The 25,659-nt window shown below is 34.6% G+C and overlaps 1 protein-coding gene across 5 annotated transcripts in view; it reads left to right on the top strand.

Annotated features, from left to right (window-relative positions):
* LOC108487646 (disease resistance protein RPS2-like) overlaps nt 1-25,140 on the top strand; it is a 40,733-nt gene extending 15,593 nt beyond the window's left edge. For 3 of the 5 annotated variants that reach the window (XM_017792025.2, XM_053019644.1, XM_053019645.1), the window contains 7 exons: nt 676-2,342; nt 3,153-3,215; nt 3,308-3,396; nt 3,541-3,672; nt 24,188-24,376; nt 24,454-24,801; nt 24,904-25,140. In XM_017792025.2, coding sequence (XP_017647514.1) covers nt 758-2,342; nt 3,153-3,215; nt 3,308-3,396; nt 3,541-3,672; nt 24,188-24,376; nt 24,454-24,801; nt 24,904-24,987 — 2,490 coding nt within the window. In that variant the 5' untranslated portion in view covers nt 676-757 and the 3' untranslated portion in view covers nt 24,988-25,140. Of the gene's footprint in view, nt 1-675; nt 2,343-3,152; nt 3,216-3,307; nt 3,397-3,540; nt 3,673-24,187; nt 24,384-24,453; nt 24,802-24,903 lie in introns of those variants that run through there. The other 2 variants (XM_053019646.1, XM_053019647.1) reach the window with 2 other exon arrangements.
* The last annotated feature ends 519 nt before the right edge of the window (nt 25,141-25,659 follow it).

Here is a 25,659-nt window from a genome sequence, read left to right as displayed (position 1 = left end):
AAAGTTAAAACTTACACACAAGTAAATCAGTACCTAAAAACATCAAATCAATACTAAATATGCTTGTTTCAATACGTTAACCTTAACAAGCAAATTTTAAGCAAAACATTAATAACAGAATATGTGAACCCTTGCACTTCAATTGGGGGGTTCACAAAAAATGTAACTGCTCACACTTTGATGTGTTTGCAACTTAAGTTGAGCTCCAACTTTGATGAGCTCATGTCTTTGGGTGAGCTCACAACTTTAATGAGCTCAAAACTTCAAATGAGCTCGCACATGTAGAGCTTGCATGCTTGTTTGAGCTCGCAACTTCAAGTGAACTCGTGGCTTTACAAGTTGAATTTGTCACTGTATGAATGACCACTTTGCATTCAATAATTTTGGTCAAAAGATACCAACTAAATATGCCAAGTTAAATTGGCCTGTCATATGCACATTAAATTGCAACTGGAGTTTGAATCTAGTCATGTAATTGATATTAAGAAGTGAAAATAAAAGATGGAATACTATTTGATATATTGTCAGTGGAGTTTTTGGACTCCATAATATAAAGATAGGCAAATTGATTATCTCTTAATTTGGCTAGTACTTCAGTTTTATGCTATACAGAAATGCATTTCAAAGTATTTTAACTGTTAAAGTAATAATGGTTTTTTTTTTTTTTGCTCGTAGGATTATACTGAGCAGCATAATAATTTTGGAAGGAAGATTCTTTTGAGGTCACCAAAAGAAGTAAAAAAAAGCATCAAAGAAAATGCTGAACTTAGTAGCTAATGTTGGTGGATTAGGATTGTCTAAACAACCTAAGAAAGAGATTCAACGGGCTAGCAAGGAGACTAGTTTAATGGACAATAAACAATCTGAGCTACAAGAGCCTCCAAATTCTCCTTCATGGATTGCTATGTATTTGCAAAGTCATTGTGATTTGGTGGCTATTCCCCCTTTATTCTTTCACAAACTTCAAGTGTTGGATTTGTCCCATACCAACATCAAAGCATTGCCACATTCTCTTCCGAACGACTTGTTTGCACTAAAGAAACTCTTGTTAAGAAAGTGTAAGCTCTTCATGAAACTGTCATCACATGTTGGGAAACTCGACAATCTTGAGAAGCTTGATCTTGATGAAACTGAGATAATCAGTATTCCCATTGGTATTGGAAAACTAGTGAAGTTAAGAGTCTTGAAGGTATGCATTTATGGACAGACAAACTTCAGCAAAAGAAAGCAGTTGCCATCAAACATGGTGCTTCATCCTGGGATGATATCGAAGCTCTCCCGCTTGATCGAATTAAGCATTGATGTCGATCCATCGGACAAGTGGTGGCATGATTCTGTTGAAGAAGTTGTAAAAGGAGTATGCAACCTAGAGGGGTTGAGGAGCCTTTGCTTGTATCTACCAAATTACCAACTTTTAGATTATACTTCATTCATATATCCTTCATTATCATGTTTCAGATTTACTGTTGGTCACCATAAAAGGAGAACCATCTCTCGTGTACCCCATGAAGTTGAAGCCCAATTCACAAAATGGGACAAATGTTTGAAGTTTGTGAATGGTGAAAACATCCCATTTCAAGTAAGAAAAGTACTTAAGTTTACTTCATCGTTTTTCTTGGACCGCCATGAAAATGCTTGGAGTTTATCTGAATTTGGGAATGAGAACATGGTAAAGCTGAAGTTTTGCTTGTTGGTCGATTGTAATAAGATGGAAACAATTATTGGTGGAGCTGAAGTTGAAACCATTCTCGAATCACTACAATATTTGAGCATTCATTACATGAAGAATTTGACAAGTATATGGAAAGGACCAACTCGTTCTGGTTGTATGTCTAAGTTAAAGTTCTTGGCATTGCACACATGCCCCAAGTTGATCAACATTTTCTCAAATGTTTTGCTCAAAAGTTTTGTCAACTTGGAGGAGATTATAGTGGAGGACTGTCCCCAAGTGACCAGCCTTGTAGGTCATATATCTGCCCGAGCAATGTCAGATGCTTTTCTCCCAAGTTTGAAAAGATTGTTTCTTCTTTATCTCCCTGAACTGGTCAGCATTTCAAATAGCCAATACATTGCACCAAAATTAGAGATAATAGGCTTCTATAATTGCCCAATGCTTAAAATCCTATCAAAAAGGGAGCTGTCAAGCAAAACTCTAAAAAAGATTAAAGGAGAAAACCAATGGTGGGAAGGTATAAAGTGGAAAGAAACAGATTGGGAAACTATGCCAGATTATCTAATGCATATTTTTTCTCCAATCAATATTGAAAAAGATGTGATGACACAATTGGTAGAAGATAGAGATGTATTTGAAGCTTTGACTCAAAATGAAGGCCAACAATCAGGTAATTTACCTTAGAAATCTTAAAGTTTTATATTCATTTTAACTAATAATGATGTCCTAAACCTCTTTAGCTTTAGATATTGTATCCATGACATTTGGCCAACGAAATGCAAGGATAGATGTAAAATGTGTTGAAGAATTTTCTGATTCTATTAAGAAAAGTTTTCAAATTATTGTTTACCGAGAGCTAATGGACTCACAATATATTTGAAATTGTCTTTTGGGAGGTTTTGTCTCCCAACTTTGCCACACAAAGATCTGCAAAATGCTGTCTAATGCTAAATAGTCCGTAGAGTAGGAGCAACTCATCCACTATGGAAACTAATGAGACATGGTGAGGCTTGAACCTATGACCTAGGCTATGGGCTCAATTCTCACCAAGCGCAAACCTGAGTTTCTTCGGTGAGAAAAGCACTCTCGCTCTGTGTACCTTGATAAGGATGCAGACGCATTTTGTAGACCTTTCTATTAGTGCAGTTGGGAGACAAAACTCCCAAGGATAATACTAGACCTATTGAGGGATCTGTCGGCTTTCAACGGATTACACTTCGGAAACTTCCCCGGAACGGGACCATCATCCCTCAATGTGTATCACTTTAAACATATAAGTTTGAACTTAGTACTGAGTCACCTATAAAGCAACTAGTTGTGTTGGTTTTTTTATTTTTGAAAAAATGATGAAATGAGAACAGACATCTTAATCCTATGATATATGGTAGGGAATATAACCAGAGTATTGGTTCTAAGCTTTTCTCATTCATCTCACTAGCAAATATTGGGATTAAACTCTCCATTACTTTTAACATTGCAGATACTGCCTTGTGCACTCGGAAATTGGTTGACAATTATGCACAACAGAAAGGCCAATGGGCAGGTAAATTTTTTTCTTAATTACGAGTGTTGTTGATGAGTTTATCGTTATTCGTTAACCCTGTTTATGCAGCAAGTATTGGTTATTATTTTCAGATTGTATGGTGAAGTCCGTGCCATCACCATGCTCGCCCATTCTTTCATCCTTGACTCGACCTTACTTACCCATCACTCCACCGTTAAATGTAAGCATATATGAACCACACTCAACATTAGCTTTCTCCTACTAATTGCGTACTCGACTTTAGCAGTAAAGATTTTCAATTTTTGTTTGTTTGTCTGTTTGATTGATTGATATTTGATGATCTAAATCTCATTGTAACAAATAGGTTAAACATACAAGAAGGTTTTCGAAAAGGCAGCTTTCGAATTTGGTAAGCTATCCAAGTCACAACGAGCAAAATAAAAGTTCAGAAAAGATGAGCCTTGGTCTCGGTTTCTCCTCACCACTTGTGAATAGGGTAATGACAGTTTGGCTCCTATTGGTTTTGAAATATAATATATGTTATGTTTATTTCAAGGTTTCATAATCGAATAGGTGGTTTTCAATTTAATTAATTAAATTATTAAAAATCATAAAAATAAAAATATATATTAAAAGATTTAGTTCAATTACGAGTTCAATTAAACCGCAACTATGTTAACTAAATCAGATTTTAATCCTATACCAAGTACTAAACCATTAGCTTGCGAATCTTCCAACGATATAAACAATTTAGCTAATTGTAGATAGAAAAACAATATAAAATACAGGGGCGAAACCAGGGGGGGCAGGCATGGGCCCCGACCCCCCCTAAAATGGGAAATTTTCATTTAGGCCCCTTAGATTTTTTTAAAATTTTAAATTAGTAAAGGTAAAATTGCACTTTGCCCCCCCAAAATTATAAAAATTCAATTTAATCCTTTAAAAGTTATAAATATATAGACTATAAAAATTAAAATTTCCTTCGCCCCCAAAATTTTTTTTTTCGCTTACCGATAAAATATATTAACATGAAGCATGACAATCTAAAATTAAATAAACTAAAAAAAACTTAATAATATAAAATCTCTGAAAGACTTGTTTCAATCCACAAACAAACTGAGAGTTTAATACTACTATAGCTATGACTATAAAAAGAAAAGAAAAGAAAAGAGAAGAAGCTTTAAATTTATTTCTAATCTAAAAAGTGTTTTTGGGCCAATTTTAGGCTTGAGAAAAGTATTTTTTTTCTCAAAAAGCAATTTGTATTTAGAAATATTTTTTCCTCAAAAGTGTTTTTTAAAAGTAATATTAAGCACACCCTTAAGGTCTTATTACATAAAAAGTGTATAAAAGTACTAAAAAACCTAAAACAATAAAAATAAATTAGAACTCATTTTACCACTAGTTTTAAAATCAACTAAAAGACTTAAAATTAATTAACAATCACTTAAAAAAACAATGCAAATGTGAGTGAATAAAACTTAAAATCTGTAATTTATATTGGTTCATCACCAACCCACCACAAAAAAAATAATTCCTAAAAATAAAACAAATTTAAATATTCTATCAATTTGGTCTTGATTTTTAAAAAAATTAAAAATATATACATAAAAATTTTATTAAAAATCAGAAAATATATAAATATATATTGGAATTCGATGCTAAAAAGAAGGAATGGCGAAGAAGAAAACAAAGAATTTTAGCAACTAAATTGTCTACAACTTTTGTTATTTTATAGGTATATATCTTTAAACAATGGAACAAAAGTATTTACCAAAAAAAAAAAACTTCTAACTATGAAAAGAAACAACAGAGATTTTATATTAATGAACATAAAAAATATATTATGCTAATGAATTCTAAATCTCTTAAATACCTGGAAAACATGACTTGCAATCAAGAATCCAGACACTATGTAGCTTCATCTAGCTCACATCTTTTCTGCGATCCCAGTTCGCATCCTAGTTCGCCAAAACTAGTTCGCCACTTGTTGAGGGTTCGCCAATTTCTAAGAGTATGCCAAACATAGAGGGTTCGCCATGTTCAGTCTTCCATATGTGTTCGCCTTGTGCTGTGAGTTTGCCACTCTCAAGGAGTTCACTATTCTTGGAGAGTTTGCCAAGTGTGCACACTTCATGAATGGTCATATCGCAACACTCCTCCTTGGCCTTCATGCTGCGAACACCAATTTCGTTTCTCAGCTTCTCAAACCTTAACTATTCAAGTGGTTTGGTCAGAATATATGCAAGTTGATTTTCAGTATTATAGTAAACCAGAGTCACTTCTTTGCTTTGGTCGACTTCTCTCACAAAATAGTACTTGATCTTGAAATGCTTCATTTTTCCATGACAGACTGGGTTTTTTGCAATTGCTATGATAGATTGGTTGTTGCAAAAAAATGGGTTGCTTCATCCTGCACAAGATTCAAGTTAGACAAAAGTTTTCCCAACCAAATTGCTTGGTTGACTACTGCTGCTACATACTCTACTTTAATTGTGGATTGGGAAATTGTTGATTGTTTCTTCGAACTCCAAGAGAGTACCCAAGATCCAAGTGAAAAGAAATATCTAGAGGTACTTTGCATATCATCCACCGATCCAACCCAGTCACTATAATTGTACCCAACAAGCTTCAAGGGGTACGCCTTTGAAAACCATACACCAAAATCGGTTGTTTCTTTGACATATCGCAGTACCCTCTTTGTAGTTTTGAAATAAAAGGTATCGTAACTGTGCATAAATCTTGACAACAAGCCAATTACGAACATAATATTAGGTTGTGTCGCTGTTAAATACAAAAAACAACCCATAAGGCTTCGATAGGTCTTCTCATCAATATTCTGAAAGTTTTCACTACTACTGAGTTTTTCTCCAAGTGCAGCAGGTGTGTTGATTGGTTTACATTTCTCTATGCAAAACCTCTTTAAAATATTTAGTGCAAAACTCTATTAACTTATGAAAATTTCTTCTTAATCTTGTCGCACTTCCATCCTAAGGAAATATCCTTTTGTCTCCAAGATCAGACATTCTGAACATTTTCTCTATTTGTAACTTAAACTCATTTACTAAACCATCACTACTCTCAATCACTAGCAAATTGTCAACATTTAATGAAACAATCAGCGAAGTGACTTCGCCATTCTTCTTCACATACAAGGTAGGTTCGTTAAGACACTTTTCAAATCCCAAGCTTGCAAAGTGCTCATCTATCCTCGCATACCAATCTCGCGAAGCCTATTTCAATCCATATAAGACCTTCTTAAGCCTATATAACTTTTCTTCTTTTCCTTTAACTGCGAACTCAGGAGGTTGCTCCATATAGATTTCTTCTTGCAAGTAGTCATTCATGAAGGTTGATTTGACATTTAGCTGATGAATTTTCCAACCCATCTATGCTGCCAAGGCCGATAATAGTTTGATCGTATCTAGCCTTGCTACTAGTGCAAAGGTCTCCCAATAATCAATGTCATATTGCTAACTAGAACTTTTCACAACCAACCTCGCCTTTAGCTTGTGAAATGAACCATCAACATTCAGTTTGGTTTTGAACACCCACTTAACACCAATGACCTTTTTGTGCAATGGTTTATCAACAAGCTCCCAAGTTTGGTTCTTGTGAATCATACTTATCTCTTGTCGCATGGCTTCTTTCCAGCCCTCTATAGTTCCAGCTTCTTCAAAGCTCATAGATTCAAGTAGAGCTACATCTGCTCACTGATAGGTCTCATCTATGGATCGTGTGCCCCTTATTGGAGTGTTGTCAAAGTTTGCTTCACTTAGCCCATCGCCAGACTGCGACCCCAACTGGCCACCATCATCATGATTTTTTGAACCCAGTTCACACAACCTTTGCTCAGCTTCAATAGCATCCCAGTTCCAAGTTCTACCTTCGTTGAACACAACATCCCTGTTTACCAAAACTTTCTTGAAGGAAAGATCATAAATTTTATAACTCTTCCTATTGCTACTATACCCAAGGAAGATACCTGGTTGTGACATCCTCTTTAACTTGCTTCGTTTCACCTGTAGCATATGAGTAAAACAAACACAACCAAAAACTTTTAAGTGAGAAACATAGATTTTATTTGCAAGAAAGAAGGAATTGTAGCAAGTATGTTATGCCAAAACTTAAACCCTTTCTCCAGACGGGTTATTCAATAGGTATTGCCTTTTAGCTACAGAGCCTTAATTCAAGAGACATATGCTATCCACAACAATATTGTTACCTTTGATCAGAATTTCAATATTTTTGATGTGCAGGATCCATTGTGTGGCAAGCACAGAGCATACTATATTGTAATTCTTATTCTTTGTAAACTCATCCAAAGTTTTTTAGGAAGAAGAAGATTTAGAGAAATAGAGAGAATTTAGAAAGCCATAGGTAAGGAAAACACACTGAGATTTTTATTTAGGAAATTCTTAATATCTTACAAAGAGGATACATCTTCCTTTTATAGCTGAAGGAGATGTAATACAACAAAATAGTAAATAGTACACTGGATAGATATCAGACATTAAAGCATAAAGTAAATAGTACATAAAGTAAAAATAGTACTGATATCAGACATTATTTGACATAAAGCAGAATGCTTTTAATTATTAAAGTAAGATTCTCGATAAGTGGTTTTCAGCTGTTTGCATTTGAATGAGGAAGTTGAGCACTATCCATAGAATCTTCATTGCAGCAGGTCATTTCTTCATTTTTTTCTTTTTCATCATGTAGCTCTATCTTAGCAAGACTGATTTGTCTGTATTGGCACGGGTAGTCCTGGGACCATTCTGTGGGATCAGGAATTCCTTCATGATATTCACGGAGAGCTTTTAGGACCTCTTTATGATAAGGTGTATATGCCCTTGGCCAGGTGTCCCATGGTGCATCAATATTTGGAGGTGGCTATATCTCAAATGGAATAATCCTATTGAGCTGGTAGAGAAACTTTTGTAACTCTCGATATTGAACATCATCTTTGAAAATATCATTTTCAAGAGTTTTGTGAATCCAGGAGGTAGGAAAGGAATTGAGCTGGGTTGCTTTTCCACATTTGACAAAATATTGAGGCTTGTAGAAGATTATAATCATATAACTTCTAGAATTACCTCTTGCTTGATTGCGCCATTGTGGGAGAGGATGAAACCAACTAAGGAAAGTAAAGAAATTTTGTTGTTCTGGTTCAATATTTCCTCTGATGGCCTTTTTCAAGTAATAAAGGAGGTCAAAAATATTGAACTGTATGGCAATATGGTAAAGATGAGTAAAATACCATAAAAACCATTTTAATTCATTTGGTTGTTCAACAAACTGAAACCTTATTCGGTGAATGAAAAGATAATCTGGATAGATACCCTAAGATTTAAGAATAAGTCCTCCAAAATTCTTGAAAACTTGGATTTGGTATTCGAACATCATGTCTCTAGCTTTTTGGTGAAAGCAATTCTTTTCCACAAGAGTATAAATTCTGGTGGATATTCAGGGTGAAGGTTGGGAGTGACGGTGTAAGGGGTAGGAGAGATGGATGATGAGGAATAAAGTCTGTACATTATGATTGGTCTAGGCCAAAAAATTCTCTTGTAAGCAAAGACTTCTGGGTTTTCTTTGGGTCTGGAAAGTAAATCAGCAAAAACATTTTGCTTTCTTGATATATGTCTGACGTCAAATTTAAACTGAGAAAACCATTCTGCCCATCTCAAGAGTTGTGGATGAGGAACTGTTTTCTGTTTAAACTTGAGCATTTGTGGAAATGAAGACATATCCATTTCTACCAGAAAATAGTATCCCAGAAGTTCAAATTTAAATTTTGCCATACCTTTCTTGACTGCAAGGATTTCTTTGAATGTGGAGTGGTAATGAATTTCTACTTCTGAAAATCTTCCACTTTTATATCCGCAGAGTTGTTTCTTGCCATTTCTTTTTTCAAACAAAATTGCTCCCCAATATTTGTCACTAGCATCTGCTTGTAGGATTATTTCTCCATCTGAGGGGATCTGGAGTGGAGGCAAATTCTGAGTAATTTCTTTCAACCTTTGAAGAGCTTTTGTCTGAAAAGAAGACCATGGAGAAGGGTCTTTTTTGAGCATCTTTTTTAGGGGGTTAATATACTTAGAAACTTTAGGAATAAAATATCTAAGATAATTAACAATCCCAATGAATTGTTGAACTTGTTTGACAGATAAATATTTTGATGGGAATTTGAGAAGTTCTTGAGCAATATGTGGTCTTAGAGAATATTTTTCTTCTTTGATGTCCATTCCTAGAAACTGGATCTCCGATTTGTTGATCTGCATTTTTTTTCTGATAACATTATCCAATATTTGAAAATAAATGATTTGAAATCACTAAGGAGTTGTGCATGAGAATCTTCATCCTTGCTGTAGAGTAGGATATCATCAATGTAAACTAAAGCATTTTCCATCAAAGGATGAAAAATCTTTATCATTGCTTTTTGGAACAAGGAAGAAGCAATGTAACGCCCCGTACCCGAGACCGTTGCCGGAGTCGAACACGAGGTGTTAATGGACTTAATTCATTACTTAAACAGCTCATACAATTCATTTTAAAATTTCAGACAAGTGGCTAACGCATCACATCGCTTTAAAATAATATCTCGAGTTCCAAAACTCGAAATCCAATTCTGTAAATTTTTCCTGAAACTAGACTCATATATCTATCTACTAATTTTTTTTCTAGAATTTTTGGTCGGTCCAATTAGTACAGTTTATTAGTTAAAGTCTCCCCTGTTTCAGGGTTTGACTACTCTAACCTCTGTGTATTACGAATCAGATATCTCCCTGTACAGAGCTTCAATGACTATGTCGTTTGTCTCTAATAAAACTAAACTCAATAAGGAATCTGTAAATATAAATCATGACTTCTAATTATCTTTGAACAATTTATGGTGAATTTACAAAGTCAGAACAGGGGATCCAGAAATCGCTCTGGCCCTGTTTCACAAAAATTTAAACATCTCATAAAATATAGCTCATATACCTGTTTTTCTTCTTCCATATGAAAATAGACTCATCAAGATTCGATTCCATAACTTATTCATTATTTAATTCCATTTATATTATTTTTAGTGATTTTTCAAATTCACGTCACTACTGCTGTCTGAATCTATTTTATGGTAAATTTTACCTATTTCATGGTTTCCATGGATTAGCTAGCAATTTGACATACATAACACCAAATATGATCATGATTAGCCATTCCAATGGCTAATCATTACCAAGCATTTCTATACCACTCAATAACCATATCATAAGACCATATCCATAAGTGAACTCGGACTCAACTCCACGAGCTCGGGCGTTCATATCCATAAGTGAACTCGGACTCAACTTAACGAGTTCGAATGCCTAGTTACATCTCACGAACTCGGACTCAACTCAACGAGTTCAGACATTTGCATCCATAAGTGAACTCGAACTCAACTCAACGAGTTCGGATGCTCAACCATCCTAGTGACATGTCACTTGTATCCTAATCTATGCCTAAGGTTCAAATGGGCGTTTTCCTTGATCACACATCTTTGCCATCTTCCACGGAACATCGAAATTGATACTTCGGTGATAGTTCATACTCATCAAGTAATTCACATAATTACATATTATTCAACAATAACCACAAAGCATAATATTTCATGATAATAATCAGCATCATATCATATAAACAACATTAAATTGCTTAAAATGACAATTATGTTACTACATTTACACATGAACTTACCTCGTATGCGAAAATGGCTACTTTTACCATTTCGTCCACAACTTGGTATTTTTTCCATTTTAGCCCGAATTTTAGTTTTCCTTGCTAATCGAGCTTGGAAGCTTGAAAAAACCTAGCCATGGTTTCTCCTTGCTATATTCGGCCATGGGATTGAAGATGAGCAAAATTGGCTTTTAATTTTGTATTTTAATTCATTTTACCCCTAAATGACCAAAATGCCCTTACTACTAAACTTTCCAAAATTCCATCCATGTCCAATTTTGTCCATAGACTTAGAAATTGGTAAAATTGCTATTTAAGACCTCCTAATTAATATTTCAAAACAATTTCATACTAGAAACTTCTAGAATACAAGTTTTGCAAATTATTCGATTTAGTCCCTAATTTCAATTTAAGCACTTTATGCATAAAATTTCTTCACGAAATTTTCACACAATCATGCAATCATATCATAGACCTCAAAATAATCATAAAATAATTATTTCTATCTCGAATTTTGTGGTCACGAAACCACTATTTCGACTAGGCCCAAAATCAAGATATTACAACTCTCCCCCATTTTAGGGATTTTCGTCCCCGAAAATCTTACCAGAAAAGTGGTCTTCACTTTTAATCTCATATTCGGTGCCGAAGAACTTTCACTTAGGCTGTACCTCCAATACATCTCTTTAATTTCTCATATGATCTAAAAGCTTACAGTCTCAACTCTCAACTGTTCTTAAATTTTCAACCCTTCTCAGTTTCCCATGATATCATGACATAAAACCCAGATCTCAACTTGATTTAATGGAGACCGGAATTCCAAGAAATCCAACAATCAAAGAGACCTGAAATTCCATGAATCTGATGAGTAGGAATTCATTCAATACATATATGATTTATAGATCTCGCCAAACATTTAACAATAGGATACATCACATTTTCCTCTTTCCGCCATGGAAATATTTCTGACATGGCCTCAAGAATAATCCTTCTCATTTCCATCCCAATATCAACACTGACAAGGATAATTTTGATAGATCCCAATGTTCGGCTTTAACCCTTTAACAACTCCGATTTTATGTAACATCGAATGCTCTAAACTATCACATTACCTCATTGTCTTGAAACACATCACAATTCATACAACAAGACATTACGAGAAAGTCGAAGTCTTTGCTCAATGTAGACTAGTCTAGTTCGACGCCTTGGTTACCAATATTCTCATCTATCCGAACTGTCAACATGTAATAAACTTTTCAGCTTTCACAAGATGGAAACCTTATCATTCATAGTGACTTAAACTAATATCCAACTCTTTTCTAATAAATATACACTTCTCGTTCAAACTATTTACTCTTTTATCCGTACAAAATGAAATTCTGTTATCAGACTTGGGAAAAATAATCTTGAGATAATTGTCACATGAAATCTTTCAAATAGATAATTCACCATACCGACTGAAACTCGCGCTTTTATCACTTATGCCTTTACTGATGTCAAATCCTTACACAGAAATTAGAAAAAAAACCCCAATACTAAAATCACCATATTACCAAGATCAAATTAGAAGTATAGTCATATTTGACATGATTATCACGAGCTGAAGAACCCACTTCGAACATGAGTCGTAATTGACAAATTATGGAACAAAGATAACAAGAAAACCGAATAAAGAAATCCAAGATAGAGAAACCCGGAATAAAGAAATCCAGAATAAAGAGATCCAGGATAAAGAAACCCAAGATATGATACTATGCCGGAGAATCGAAAACCAAACTCATAGAGAAAATACAGAATACCCCGATAATTCTTCAAAGAAAGAAAGTCCAGAAGAAAACATCATTTAATCCCACTGAAATCAAATATAACAAGAACACTATATCTTCCCATACATATATATCAGATGAAGCATCAAGTAGAAGAAACAGAATCATAATATCATATGTATCCTCTCATCAATTCTTATCAGACGAAATGAAATAGAATACCCGATGAAATAGAGCAATATAAATTATAAACCAGTCAGACTACCAATGCTTTCATCCAACACCAGAATTAGAAGACATTCCCATATAATAAGAATTTCTTCAGAAGATCAATAGCCATAGAAATATTTCTGAGAACGGGTAAACACATAGAACATCTCAAAAGAGACTGCTAAATCTGTCCAGTCATAACTGTCACACTCAGATAGTTCACATTTCAATTATCATTTCCCCAACTAGTTCTGCCGTCACAAATTTCATATTAAACCATTCACTAAAGAAGGCCAATTCTGAATAAATTTCGATTTACACTTTTCTCGACCTTGCACCTGTGTAATTCGGTTTACCAATGAGAATTCCTTCTCTAATTGGGATAGTGCATAACTCCAATAATCTTTAGGTCAATCCGATACTTTACTGGCTCTGACTTTACTTATCAGCTCATTTTCAATCTCTAATCATACTTATAATTATTCTCTCACTAAACTCTTTGGGTTCTCAACCGGAAACTTATTCAATACAAATCTCATGAAATTCCATTATAAGTACCACTTCGGTAAGGGGTAGGGGTTGTAGGACCTCTGACTCGACTTTCTTATACATATACATATGACACAACTTCCTTCATCATAGTAACATCTTCAAAATCATGTCATTCATTCAGGCAATGCAACATTCATGTTGGCTTACACAAATTTTCCTATTGTCCCATTTAGACAATATACTTATGCATACATTCTATGTTTTCTAGATAGCTTTACTTATCCATTCATTTAATTAAATTAAGTCATGCTCATAACATCATATAAGACCAAACAAACATAGATATTTGCATCACAATCACAACTTTCATTTCGTGCATCATCATGTACATATCATTACAATCATATAATTCAGTCCAACAATTTAACATAGATAAGTTCATTTCATTATAATCCTTTATCTCATAAAAATTATATATCATTAGCATTCATCAACATTCGATGTCCAAATCAAGACAAGGACATTTTCACTCGTATCATAATAATATGACCTTTATTCATACTTCTACTACTTTCTATTTATTCCGTTCATCTTATCAAGTAAGCCACATACACTACATCATATGAGCATTAAGCAAATATGAATATTTATCACATATGTATCCTAAACCTTTATTCATACTTTTCTGAACCGAGACTTATCATAATCATAATTTTACTCAAATACCTTCACATAACATTGAACATGGTCAACACAGCTCGGTTGGAGAGTACCCTGTCTAAATAAGACGGTACTCATATGCGTCGGAAGACATCACACTATCACAGATCAGTGGCATGTATAGCTAAACTTTTACACATGCTAGGTTAGTCCGAGAACCGACTAAACCTACTCTGATACCATTAAATGTAATGCCCCGTACCCGAGACAGTTTCCGTAGTCGAACACGAGGTGTTAACGGACTTAATTCATTACTTAAACAACTCATACAATTCATTTTAAAATTTCCAGACAAGCTGGCTAACTGCATCACAGTCGCTTTAAAAATCATATCTCGAGTTCCAAAACTCGAAATCCAATTCCGTAAATTTTTCCTGAAACTAGACTCATATATCTATCTACTAATTTTTTTTCTAGAATTTTTGGTCGGGCCAATTAGTGCAGTTTATTAGTTAAAGTCCCCTATTTTAGGGTTCAACTACTCTGACCTCTGTGTATTACGAATTGGATATCTCCCTGTACAGAGCTTCAATGACTATGCCGTTTGCCTCTAATAAAACTACACTAAATAAGGAATCTGTACATATAAATCATAACTTCTAATTATCTTTGAAAAATTTATGGTGAATTTCCAAAGTCAGAACAGGGGATCCAGAAATTGCTCTGGCCCTGTTTCACAAAAATTTAAACATCTCATAAAATATAGCTCATATACCTATTTCGCTTCTTCCATATGAAAATAGACTCATCAAGCTTCGATTCTATAACTTAGTCATTATTTAATTCCATTTATACTATTTTTAGTGATTTTTCAAATTCACGTCACTACTGCTGTCTGAATCTATTTTATGGTAAATTTTACCTATTTCATGGTTTCCATGGATTAGCTAGCAATTTGACATACATAACACCAAATATGATCATGATTAGCCCTTCCAATGGCTAATCATTACCAAGCATTTCCATACCACTCAATAACCATATCATAAGACCATATATACAAAATGATTATAATGCTATACATGCCATACTCAAAATATACAAGCCATTATGCCAAGATGGTATACGAATAGTGTGAGCGAGCCTCCGACCGTTCCCGATTTCTGAGCTGGCTTGTCAAAACTACAAGGAATGAAAAGGAGGGAGTAAGCATAAATACTTAATAAGTTCACATGCAAATAGCAAGTAACACAACTATATAAGCAAACATAAAACATCATTTGCATACTCATCACCGAGACATTCATATCACATTTTCATTTACCATCTTATCATATTGTTGTTATGTTGAGTTTTCAACCCGAAGGTTAAGTACATACCTGTTCAAAGTATTCATTTCACAACACTTACCAATATGTCCTTTTCATCTTGAGTATTCCTCCATTTGAGTAAAACTTTACCCGTTGAACACATCAGAATATAATTCGGATACATGAAAAGTTTGCACATAAGTGCCACATATGTAGCCAAGCTACTATGTAACCCGCCCATAAGCGAACTCGGACTCAACTCCACGAGCTCGGGCGTTCATATCCATAAGTGAACTCAGACTCAACTCATCGAGTTCGGATGCCTAGTTACATCTCACGAACTCGGACTCAACTCAATGAGTTCGGACATTTGCATCCATAAGTGAACTTGGACTCAACTCAACGAGTTCGGATGCTCAACCATCCTAGTGACATGTCACTTGTATCCTAATCTATTCCTAAGGTTCAAACGGGCGTTTTCCTCGATCACACATCTTTGCCATCTTCCACGGAATATCGAAATTGATACTTCGGTGATAGTTCATACTCATCAAGTAATTCACATAATTACATATTATTCAACAATAACCACAAAGCATAATATTTCATGATAATAATCAGCATCATATCATATAAACAACATTAAATTGCTTAAAATGACAATTATGTTACTACATTACACATGAACTTACCTCGTATGTGAAAATGGCTACTTTTACCATTTCGTCCACAACTTGGTATTTTCCCTATTTTAGCCCGAATTTTAGTTTTCCTTACTAATCGAGCTTGGAAGCTTGAAAAACCCTAGCTGGGTTTCTCCTTGCTATATTCGCCATGGGGTTGAAGATGAGCAAAATTGGCTTTTAATTTTGTATTTTAATTCATTTTACCCTAAATGACCAAAATGCCCTTACTACTAAACTTTCCAAAATTTCATCCATGTCCAATTTTGTCCATAGACTTAGAAATTGGTAAAATTTCTATTTAAGACCTCCTAATTAATATTTCAAAACAATTTCATACTAGAAACTTCTAGAATACAAGTTTTGCAAATTATTTGATTTAGTCCCTAATTTCAATTTAAGCATTTTATGCATAAAATTTCTTCACGAAAATTTCACACAACAATGCAATCATATCATAGACCTTAAAATAATCATAAAATAATTATTTCTATCTCGGATTTTGTGGTCAAGAAACCACTATTCCGACTAGGCCCAAAATCAAGATATTACAAGTCTTTAATCCAAATGGCATGATTTTCCATTGGAAATGTCCATTAGGAATACAAAATTCTGTTTTTGATCTGTCATCAAGATGGATTCCTAATTGCCAAAAACTTGCCTTGAGGTCAAATTTAGAGAAAATTCTTGCTTTGGCTAGACTTGAGAAGAGTAAATCTTTGTTTGGAAGAGGGAATTTGTCATTTTGGAGGAAATGATTAAGAGGTTGGTAATTAATTACCAATCTTAATTTTTCTCTGGTCTGTTCAGATCTTTTATTCACATAGAAAGCTTCACATCCCCATTGAGAATCTGAGGGCTCAATCAGATCTTGTTGCTATAGTTCTTTACATTCTTTTTCTACTAACAGCAGATGATTTGGATTCATTTCCTGGTGGCTGGCTTTTGTTGGGTTGATATCTTCATTTTTCTTGAAAGGCAAATTAATGAAGAAATCTGGGTTTTTCCACAAAGGACTTGGGTATTTATTCAGGAATTCAGAATGAGATTCTGCACATGATTGGACTTTTAATTCCTTGATAGTGTGAAGGATTTTTTCAGATTGAATGACAAAAAGTTTTGGAATTCTGATAAAGGGTTGGAAAAAATTTTTGTATCTTACTCCTTCAGGGAGTATTCTAAGGTGCTGGGTTTTTTTGTAGAGGTCAAAACCTATTACAATATCTTTTTCAGGAAGTTTCGATCCCAATACTGTAGTTTTTACACAACAGCCTGGGAAAAACTGAATAGTAATTGGTTTACTAGTCAGGTAGGTAGCAAAAGGGACATCAGCAGCAGAATCAAAATACCTTATATGAGGTTTCCACCATTCTGAAGGTAAAACATCTGGATTCATGATGGTTTCTGCTGCATCAGTATCTATGAAGGCAATTACAGTAATGGGTTTACTATATTTGTCTAGGTAGACTTTAACAGGTATATGAGGAACTGGGACTGTATCAACAGTTTTGTCAACAGATTGAGCTTTAGCTTGTATCATCTGTATATCAGAATAATCTGATTCTGATTTTTAAGAATCGCAAGCAGGAATAGCACAGATTGTTCTATCTGATGGCTCATCTTCAATAGAGCAAACAGATTCAATATCATTTTCTTCTTAGATCTTAACTCCTGATTGTCTCACTATCTGTGCAATCTTCTTGGCTTGTTTCTTATTTTTTGGACAATTCTTTGAAAAATGTCCTTTTTGATTATAGATGTAGCAATGATCAGATTTTGTTAACTTTCTCTTCTTCTTGTGATATCTCCATCGAGGCCTGATCTTTTTCTTTCTTTTTGAAGTTGGGAAAAAAGAATGTTTTTTAAAATGTTTCATCTTTTTTGTGCGGCAATCACACAGATGATCTTTTGGGCATTTATATTTCAAATAAGAATCATCACAGGCTCTGTCAATTCTTTTATCACCATGGAGATAATCTTTGAATATCATTCTTCTATTGCAAATGTCTTCTAAGGCAACAAACACCTCTTGTTGAAGTTCTCCCACTGTGATTTGGAGAATGTCTTTGTTCTGCGTTTGAAGAGCTTGATTAACCACAACTTGAATTGGGTTTGGGAGAGACGAGAGGATGACTGGCTTGATATTTGGATTAAGGCCTAAAGCATAAAATAACTTGGTCATTACTTTGAAACTCCTTTCCAAATCCTTCTTAACATACGAACAACATTTTCTTTTGTAGAATTCCCTTCTTTTTAACGTCAACAAATTTTCAGGGTTTCCTACAAAATGTTGATTTATGATTCTAATTGGTTGAGCCAGATCATGAAGAACTAGAAACTTTATTTGATTATGTTGATCGATGGGGCTCCACCAATCTCTCAACATTCCTGTAAATCTGGAGACAAACTCTATAAGAATGTTGTAATTGCTATCTTTAGTGAGCTTGCGAGTTTCTAACCAAGAATTGAATTCTTGGATTCTGTCTGGCCATTTTGCCGGTAGCAGATCATCTAGAGTGAAAGTGGTTCTTCCTATGGAAGATCTTTGCATTTGTTTCTGTTGAGCAGAAGATAATTCTGGCATATCTTACATTTCATCATCACTTGGCTCTTCAACTTTAGTTGTCTGAAATGTTTTTTGCAATTCTTGTAATTCTTCATCTTTTGATTCTGTCTGTTCGTCTTATGGGAATTCAGATTCTTCTGATGATCTTGAACTTTCTCCTAAATTAATTTCAGTATTTGATTCTAGATTTTGTACAGTTGAGACCTTAGGAATCATAGATTCTGTATAATCCTTTAAAAAATTAGTCAAAGGATTATGATCTTCTTGGATCATCAAGGATTTTGAGACTTGTTTTGGAGGAGGTAATCTTGGTGGAGATTCTTCAAAAACTGGTCTTTTTCCAAGTTTCTTCTCTATTTGATAAGCTTCACTTTCACTTTTTGCTTTGTTTTCTTTAGTGGATTTTTTCTTCTTTTTCTCAGCTTCTTGTTTTTGAATTTCCAGAAAAATTTCATACGTACTTGGTTTGGTACGTTTTGGAGTTTCTAGAAAAGTTATTTGGATTCCTTCTGCTGGGAGTAGATTTTTCTGTCTGATGGAGGGAAACAATTCAATTGTTTCTGCTCTCTGAGTAAGCTCAGAAATTTTTTCTGTATCTTGAAGAGTCTTTATTTGATCTTTCAATTTTTGGATTTCTTTTTCTCTTTGTGCAAGATGAGAAAAGAAAGCTTTCCCTGGTGCTACTGGTTGTTTTGCTACTGCATCCAATCTAATTTTGTAAAAGTTGGATTAGATCTTTGACCATCTTGGTATTGTCATCTATTTTGGCTTCAACTGTTGAGATCTTTGAATCAATTCTTTTCAAAGCATGGTTTTGAGCAATAGCATTTTCTGTTTGCCAGTTGAGGGTGGCCTTTGCAGCACTTATTTTGGCTGGTGCACCTGGAATATCGGTCTGAATATTTGAAGGAATTTTTTGTGCATGGGTATAACTCTTTTCAGAGTATTCTTCAAGAGGTGGGAAATCTTTGTCATATGATGTCGTGGGTTGCATCATACACACAGCAGGAATTAGTTTTTGTGGAGTAAGAAAATATGGGTTCTTCTTGACCCATTTGTTTATTTTCTTGTTACACGGCTGAGGAAAAGGTTTTGGTTTCTTGGGAATGTTAGAAGGGGGTAAAGTAGATGATTTTAGAGGAGGAGGAGAAGGAGATTTACAAGGTTCAGATGGAACCTGTGTATTTGGTAAAGATTTAGATGAGTAATCAACATGGTAAACAAATTTACCATTGTCTTCTTCAAGTGGTCCAATGTCTGGATCTCCTTCCATCCATCTTTTGTAAAACTTGTCCTAGGTAGAGTTTTTCTTTTTCTTCTTCTTTCCTGGATTTGATGTAGACATATTCATGCCATCAATCCAGGTAGTCATTCTGTCATCTGCACAGTTTAAAGCCCAAGGACAGTGTCCAGTTCTGGGTCTTTAAACATGTATAGAGGTTTTCCTTCTGCGGAAAAACTTTCTATCAGGCTTCTTTCTGGGCCTAATTCACATAATGGACAATAGCAGTCTGGATCTTCTTGGTCTTGGAGTTGTGTCGGTCTTTCGATTGGTTGCATCATTAACTGGGTCGGGAAAATATTGGGATTCTGTGGATTGTGAAGATGATTATGATCAAATTAGATCTCAGTTGTTCTGTCTCCCTTTGATATAATCTGACTTGAGGTTGATTGGATTGGTTGGATATGCTCATGGAGTCGTTCATAACTAGTAATCCATTTTTCTGGGAGAAGTTTGATAAGTTCCCTTTTTAGAATCTGTCTTGGAACATGAACACAATGAGGCTGGTCATTTGTGTTTACTGAGATAAGTAAGGAGTCATCTGTTCCATGCCTAGAAATATTAAAGGCATGATCCTGGATTTTGTAGAAGATCTGATAATGGAGAGTTGCAATAATAGCTGAAGCCACTTGTGGTGCTCCTGCTATTTGAATCTGAACCTTCAAAGCTTTAGTCAGATTAGGGTCTGCCAATGCCATTGTAAAATTTGGAAAAAGAGTAACCATAACAAGGCCTGAGTTTAATGTTGCTTCAACAGTAGCAATGCATGCATTTTGGTATTCCAAATATCTAGAATCCAAAAGTGCAATTCTTGCAACTACAGGCTTTCCAGCTGTACCATGGTAGTTTAGAGCAAGGCGTATGGCTCCAAAATAGATGTGTGTATATCCTGCACATTTCCATTCTGCTGGAAATTCTGTTGGAATTTCAAGGGTAACAAATTGTTCTGGAGAGGCTACATAAATGGGGAAACTATCAAATCGTCAGGCTTGAATATATTCCCTGACTTGTTTAGTAGAGCCTTTGATCAAGGTTCTAATAGATTTTACAGGGTAAAAGGCAGACTTTCTATAAGTAGCATAAGGATTTACTGTAGGAAGATCTATAGGATGTACTTTATCTTCTTCACTTAAGTGTTCTATTTTATACAAAGAAGAAATCTTCCTTGCAGAATGAGATTTCATAGGAAAATCAGGTAAAGAGATGGGGGTAGAAGAAGTTGAAGGTCGGGTTAACATGTTTTCTTCCATGATTAAAAAATTTTCTCTAAATCTATCTGTCTTCTAGATTACTAGAGACGAGTTATACTGAACCTTAGGCTCTGATACCAATACCGGTGTGGATAAACACAGGGATTGCAAGAAATAAGGAATTGTAGCAGGTATGCTATGCCAAAACTTAAACCCTTTCTCCAGACGAGTTATTCAACAGGTGTAAAACAAACACAACCAAAAACTTTTAAGTGAGAAACATAGAGTTTATTTCCAAACCATGTTTTGAAAGGAGTTTTTTCTTTTATTTTCAAACCATGTTTTGAATGGAGTTTTTTCTTTTACAGTTTTGGTTGGTAGTCTTTTCAGCAAATAAACTGATGTGTTCACTGCTTCAGCCTAAAACTCCTTTGGTAACTTACTTTCAAACAGTAGACACCCTGCCATGTCTATTGCTATTCTGTTCTTCCTCTCGCACACTCCATTCTACTGTGGAGTGTAAATGTTGGTGAGTTGGTGATGGATCCCAACTGTTTTACAATAGTTTTGGAAGGTGTACTAAATTTTTCATTATCATACCTGACCTTCTTTAGTTTGCAATCGATCTGGTTCTCAATCTATACTTTAAACTTCCAAAACGCTTTGCCTACATTAGATTTTTACTTCAAAAAATAAATCCAACAATACTTGGTACAGTCATCAATGAACAAGAAAAAGTTTCTACACCCATTCAATGAGGGTGTTTTATTGGTTTGCACACATCAGAGTGAATGGTAACCTTGCATGTTTCTCAAGTAGGCATACATGGCAGATGCCTTTATGCTCATCAATACTGATTGTTTCTTTGACCAAACCTGCTTCGTGCATTCGACTAACAGACTTATAGTTTGTATGTCTCAGTCTTTTGTGCTAAAGGTTCAAAACATCCACAAAATTAGAATAGGCTTTAGGGTTTACTAGATTCCAGTCTAACACAAAAATTCTATTTTTCATTGAGACTGTTATAACTTCCTGTCCCAATAAGTCAAATGTAATGCAACCATAATTCTTAAAGACAATATTGTAATTTTTCTCAAGCAGTTGACCAATGCTAAGGAGATTCTAATCTATCTCAGGTACTAAGAGGACATCTGAAATTACTTTAGTACCTGATGGCGAATTGATCACCAATTCGCCCTTACCCATAGCTTCTAGGAGTTTGTCGTTACCATCCCGCATCTTCATATCACAGCTTCTGTCAATCTTTCTGAAGATGTTTTCATCTAATTTCATATGGTTGGTGTATCCATTATCGATCAACTAACCTTTTGCGACTCTATTTTTCGATGCAGAAGACATTGCTATGAACATCTGCTCCTTCTGAATGTGATATCCCGTAACTGCTTGAGCTTGCATATGCTGTTGAGGGGTTTGCCCTTTGTTTTTGCATACTTTATCCATGTGACCCAACTGCATGCATTATTTGCATTTTATATCAGGTCTAAACCAATAATATTTTTCAAGGTGAGTGTTTTTCTTATAGTGCAAACATGGTGAATATTTCTTCTTTCCACCATCTTGCTTCACCCTCTTGTTCTTCTATGTCAAACCTTTCTTACCATTATATTTCTAGGGGTTCACACCATCAATACTCAGGGCTCGCAATGCTTCTTTTGCATGGTCCTCTCGCCTTAGTGCTCTTCTTTGCTCTTGAGCATATATGACATTTATCAATTCTAGAAGAGAGATCGCCAATAGGTCCCTTGAGTCTTCAAGTGATGAAATTTTAGATTCATGCCTTTCAGAAAGTGTTGTTATAATATTCTCAATGGCCTTGCTATTTGCAAGCTATTCCTCAAGCAACCTAATGTTATTAATTACCATCATGATTTTGTCTGCGTATTGTTTCACTGTTTCAGCCTCCTTCATTTTCAATTTCTCAAAATCTCTTCTAAGATTAATGAGTTGTTGTTATTTGGTCTTAACCTAACCTTGAAACTCCTCCTTTAGCTTATCTCAAGCTTCTTTTGGGGTCTCGCAAGCCATAATATGTGTGAATATAACATCCGAGACTTCATTCTATATACAGGACATCGCCTAATATATTTTAGCTCGCTCATTACTGTGGTGCTTGATTTTAATGACCGTAGTGTTGTCCCTCAATGATGCGAGCTCGACATCTGTATTCACAACCTCCCACAAGTAATAAGCTTACAGGTAGGTCTTCATCTTAACAACCCAAATATGATATTTTTCACCATTGAAAACACCAGTAAAGGTGGAGAAAAACTCAAGGAAGCCATGTATAACACAGAAAGAACAACAATGACCCTTAAGAAAGTTGCTATGATGCCAATTGTTGGAATTCGATGCTAAGAAAGAAAGAATGACAGAGAAGAAAACAAAGAATTTTAGCAATATATCTTTAAACAATGTAACAAGAGTATTTATAACCAAAAAAAAAAAAACTTTTAACTATGGAAAGAAATAACAAAGATTTTATACTAATAAACATTAAAAATATATTATACTAATAAATTCTAAATCTTCTAAAAATATGGAAAACGTGACTTGCACGCAAGAATCCATACACTATGCAACTTCATCCAGCTTGCATATCTTCTGCAATCCCAGTTCGCATCCTAATTCGCCAAAACTAGTTCACATCTTGCCGAAGGTTCGCCAGTTTTTAATAGTTCACCAAATATGAAGGGTTCGCCATGTTTAGTCTTCTATATGTGTTTGCCTTGTGCTGGGAGTTTGCCACTCTCGAAAGAGTTCACCATTATTGGAGAGTTCACTAAGTGTGCACAATACATGAATAGTCATCTCGCAACAAAAAAAAAGAAAGTTTAAAATTTTACTTTTAAAATTCAGGAAAACAAAAATCAATTCTTTTTCCCGTTAATTCCTAAGAATTGTTTTCCCCGTAGCGCTTTATTCACTACTTTCAAGGAAGACATGCAAATTTTAACTGAAATCAAATGAATTTCTTCCTCGGAGAAACAATAAACTAACAAAGCTCAAAAAGTGATTAAAAAAAAGTTAAAAATGAGTCAAACACAGCTCATCGGGAACAATACTGCGGTACTACTACTACATTGAACCAAACACACCGTAACAGGTTTTAGATTTAAATTCTTGGCAGTGTTGCCCCGCTGTTGTGTCGGGGAGCAGAGGCCGGCAACAAAAATTATTGGCCAGTGGCAAGAGAGAAAATAGTAACGATGATGATAAGAAAAAGTCTATGCATAGGGGCATTGGGAGGCAAAGAAGGCAAGAAATAGCCACCCTTTATGCTTCTCTTCGAAACCTTCTCCCTCCTAAGTACATCAGGGTAAAAAGTCTGTACACGAATCAATGGATAACCTCTTTTTTTTCAGGCTTTGGCATATTTCATGGGTTTTTTTTCAGGGAAAGTGTTCAATATCAGATGAAGTGGATGGAGCAGTTAGCTACATAAAGTACCTGCAGAAGAGGATCGATGGACTGAGTGGCAAGAGAGATGAGTTAAAGAAGGTATGGGGTAATTCGAGTGGTTTTCACCAGGGGATGAGCATGAGCTGTATCGAGGCCTTCCCTAGCAGTGCTGTAGTTCGCCAATCTTTGGATGGTGTAGAAATTGTGATCAGCGACAGTGTTGGAGCTCAAGCTTTGACCCTCTCAAAGGTGCTACAACAACTGCTTGAGGAAGGACTTGATGTTGTTAATTGTGTCTCTTCCAGAACTGATGGAGCACTAATTTACACAATAAATTATGAGGTATAATTTATTCTTTGATTACTTGATTAACTAATTAGGGGTTCTTGCAACGTTATCAGGCTACTAATTTACCAAGTGCAATTGTTTATTTGGCTGCTACAGGTTAGTGATATGAGAGGAGTCGACCCACCTTTTCTGCTGGAGAAATTAGTGTCTCCTGTTTCGCCCAAAATGATTTTTGAATAATAGATTGATTTTATAAAAAAAATTACTTTTTTTTATTTACTTTCTTTAATCTGAAGGTAGCATTACCATTCCTAATATTTAATTTTGGATACAATGTATAAAAATTACTTATAGTCCATTCCAACTCTTAAATAAAAGGATAATGCAGTCAAATTCACGCCCTCTTACGCTAGCAACAATGTCAATACCAATTAACTTAAGACTCAATCGACGAAAAACTAATACTTTTTTGTGTTTAGGCGTTGTGTGTAAAACATTTTAACCCATTAATAAATTTTCTTGAATTTAATTTTCGAAATATTTTTTAATAATAAATTTAAAAACTAAATTTGAATGTTAATTAATTTAGTAAAAACATTAATTTGAATATTTTTCATAATTTTAATCTAAAACTATAAATTTAATTAATAATACATTCGTGGCTTAAGTTAAAAATTTGTTTGGCAACAACATTATTATAATTAAAATAATTTGAAATGTTATTCTTTTGCTAAAAATATCATTGAAATATGTATATATATTTTAATTAAATAACTTAAATTTTATTTTTATTTTTATTTTTAGTGAAATAAGGCTCAATAGAAATTTTTCTTAAAAGAAAAATCATCATAATTACTCATTAAAACAGCCAACATAAACTAAAACTCAATAAGTTTATTTTGTACACCCCAT

Source organism: Gossypium arboreum, chromosome 10 (assembly GCF_025698485.1).
Source record: "Gossypium arboreum isolate Shixiya-1 chromosome 10, ASM2569848v2, whole genome shotgun sequence".
Lineage (NCBI taxonomy): Eukaryota > Viridiplantae > Streptophyta > Magnoliopsida > Malvales > Malvaceae > Gossypium > Gossypium arboreum.
The sequence above is the reverse complement of the archived record's forward strand: the minus strand, read 5'-3'. Positions and strand labels throughout refer to the sequence as shown.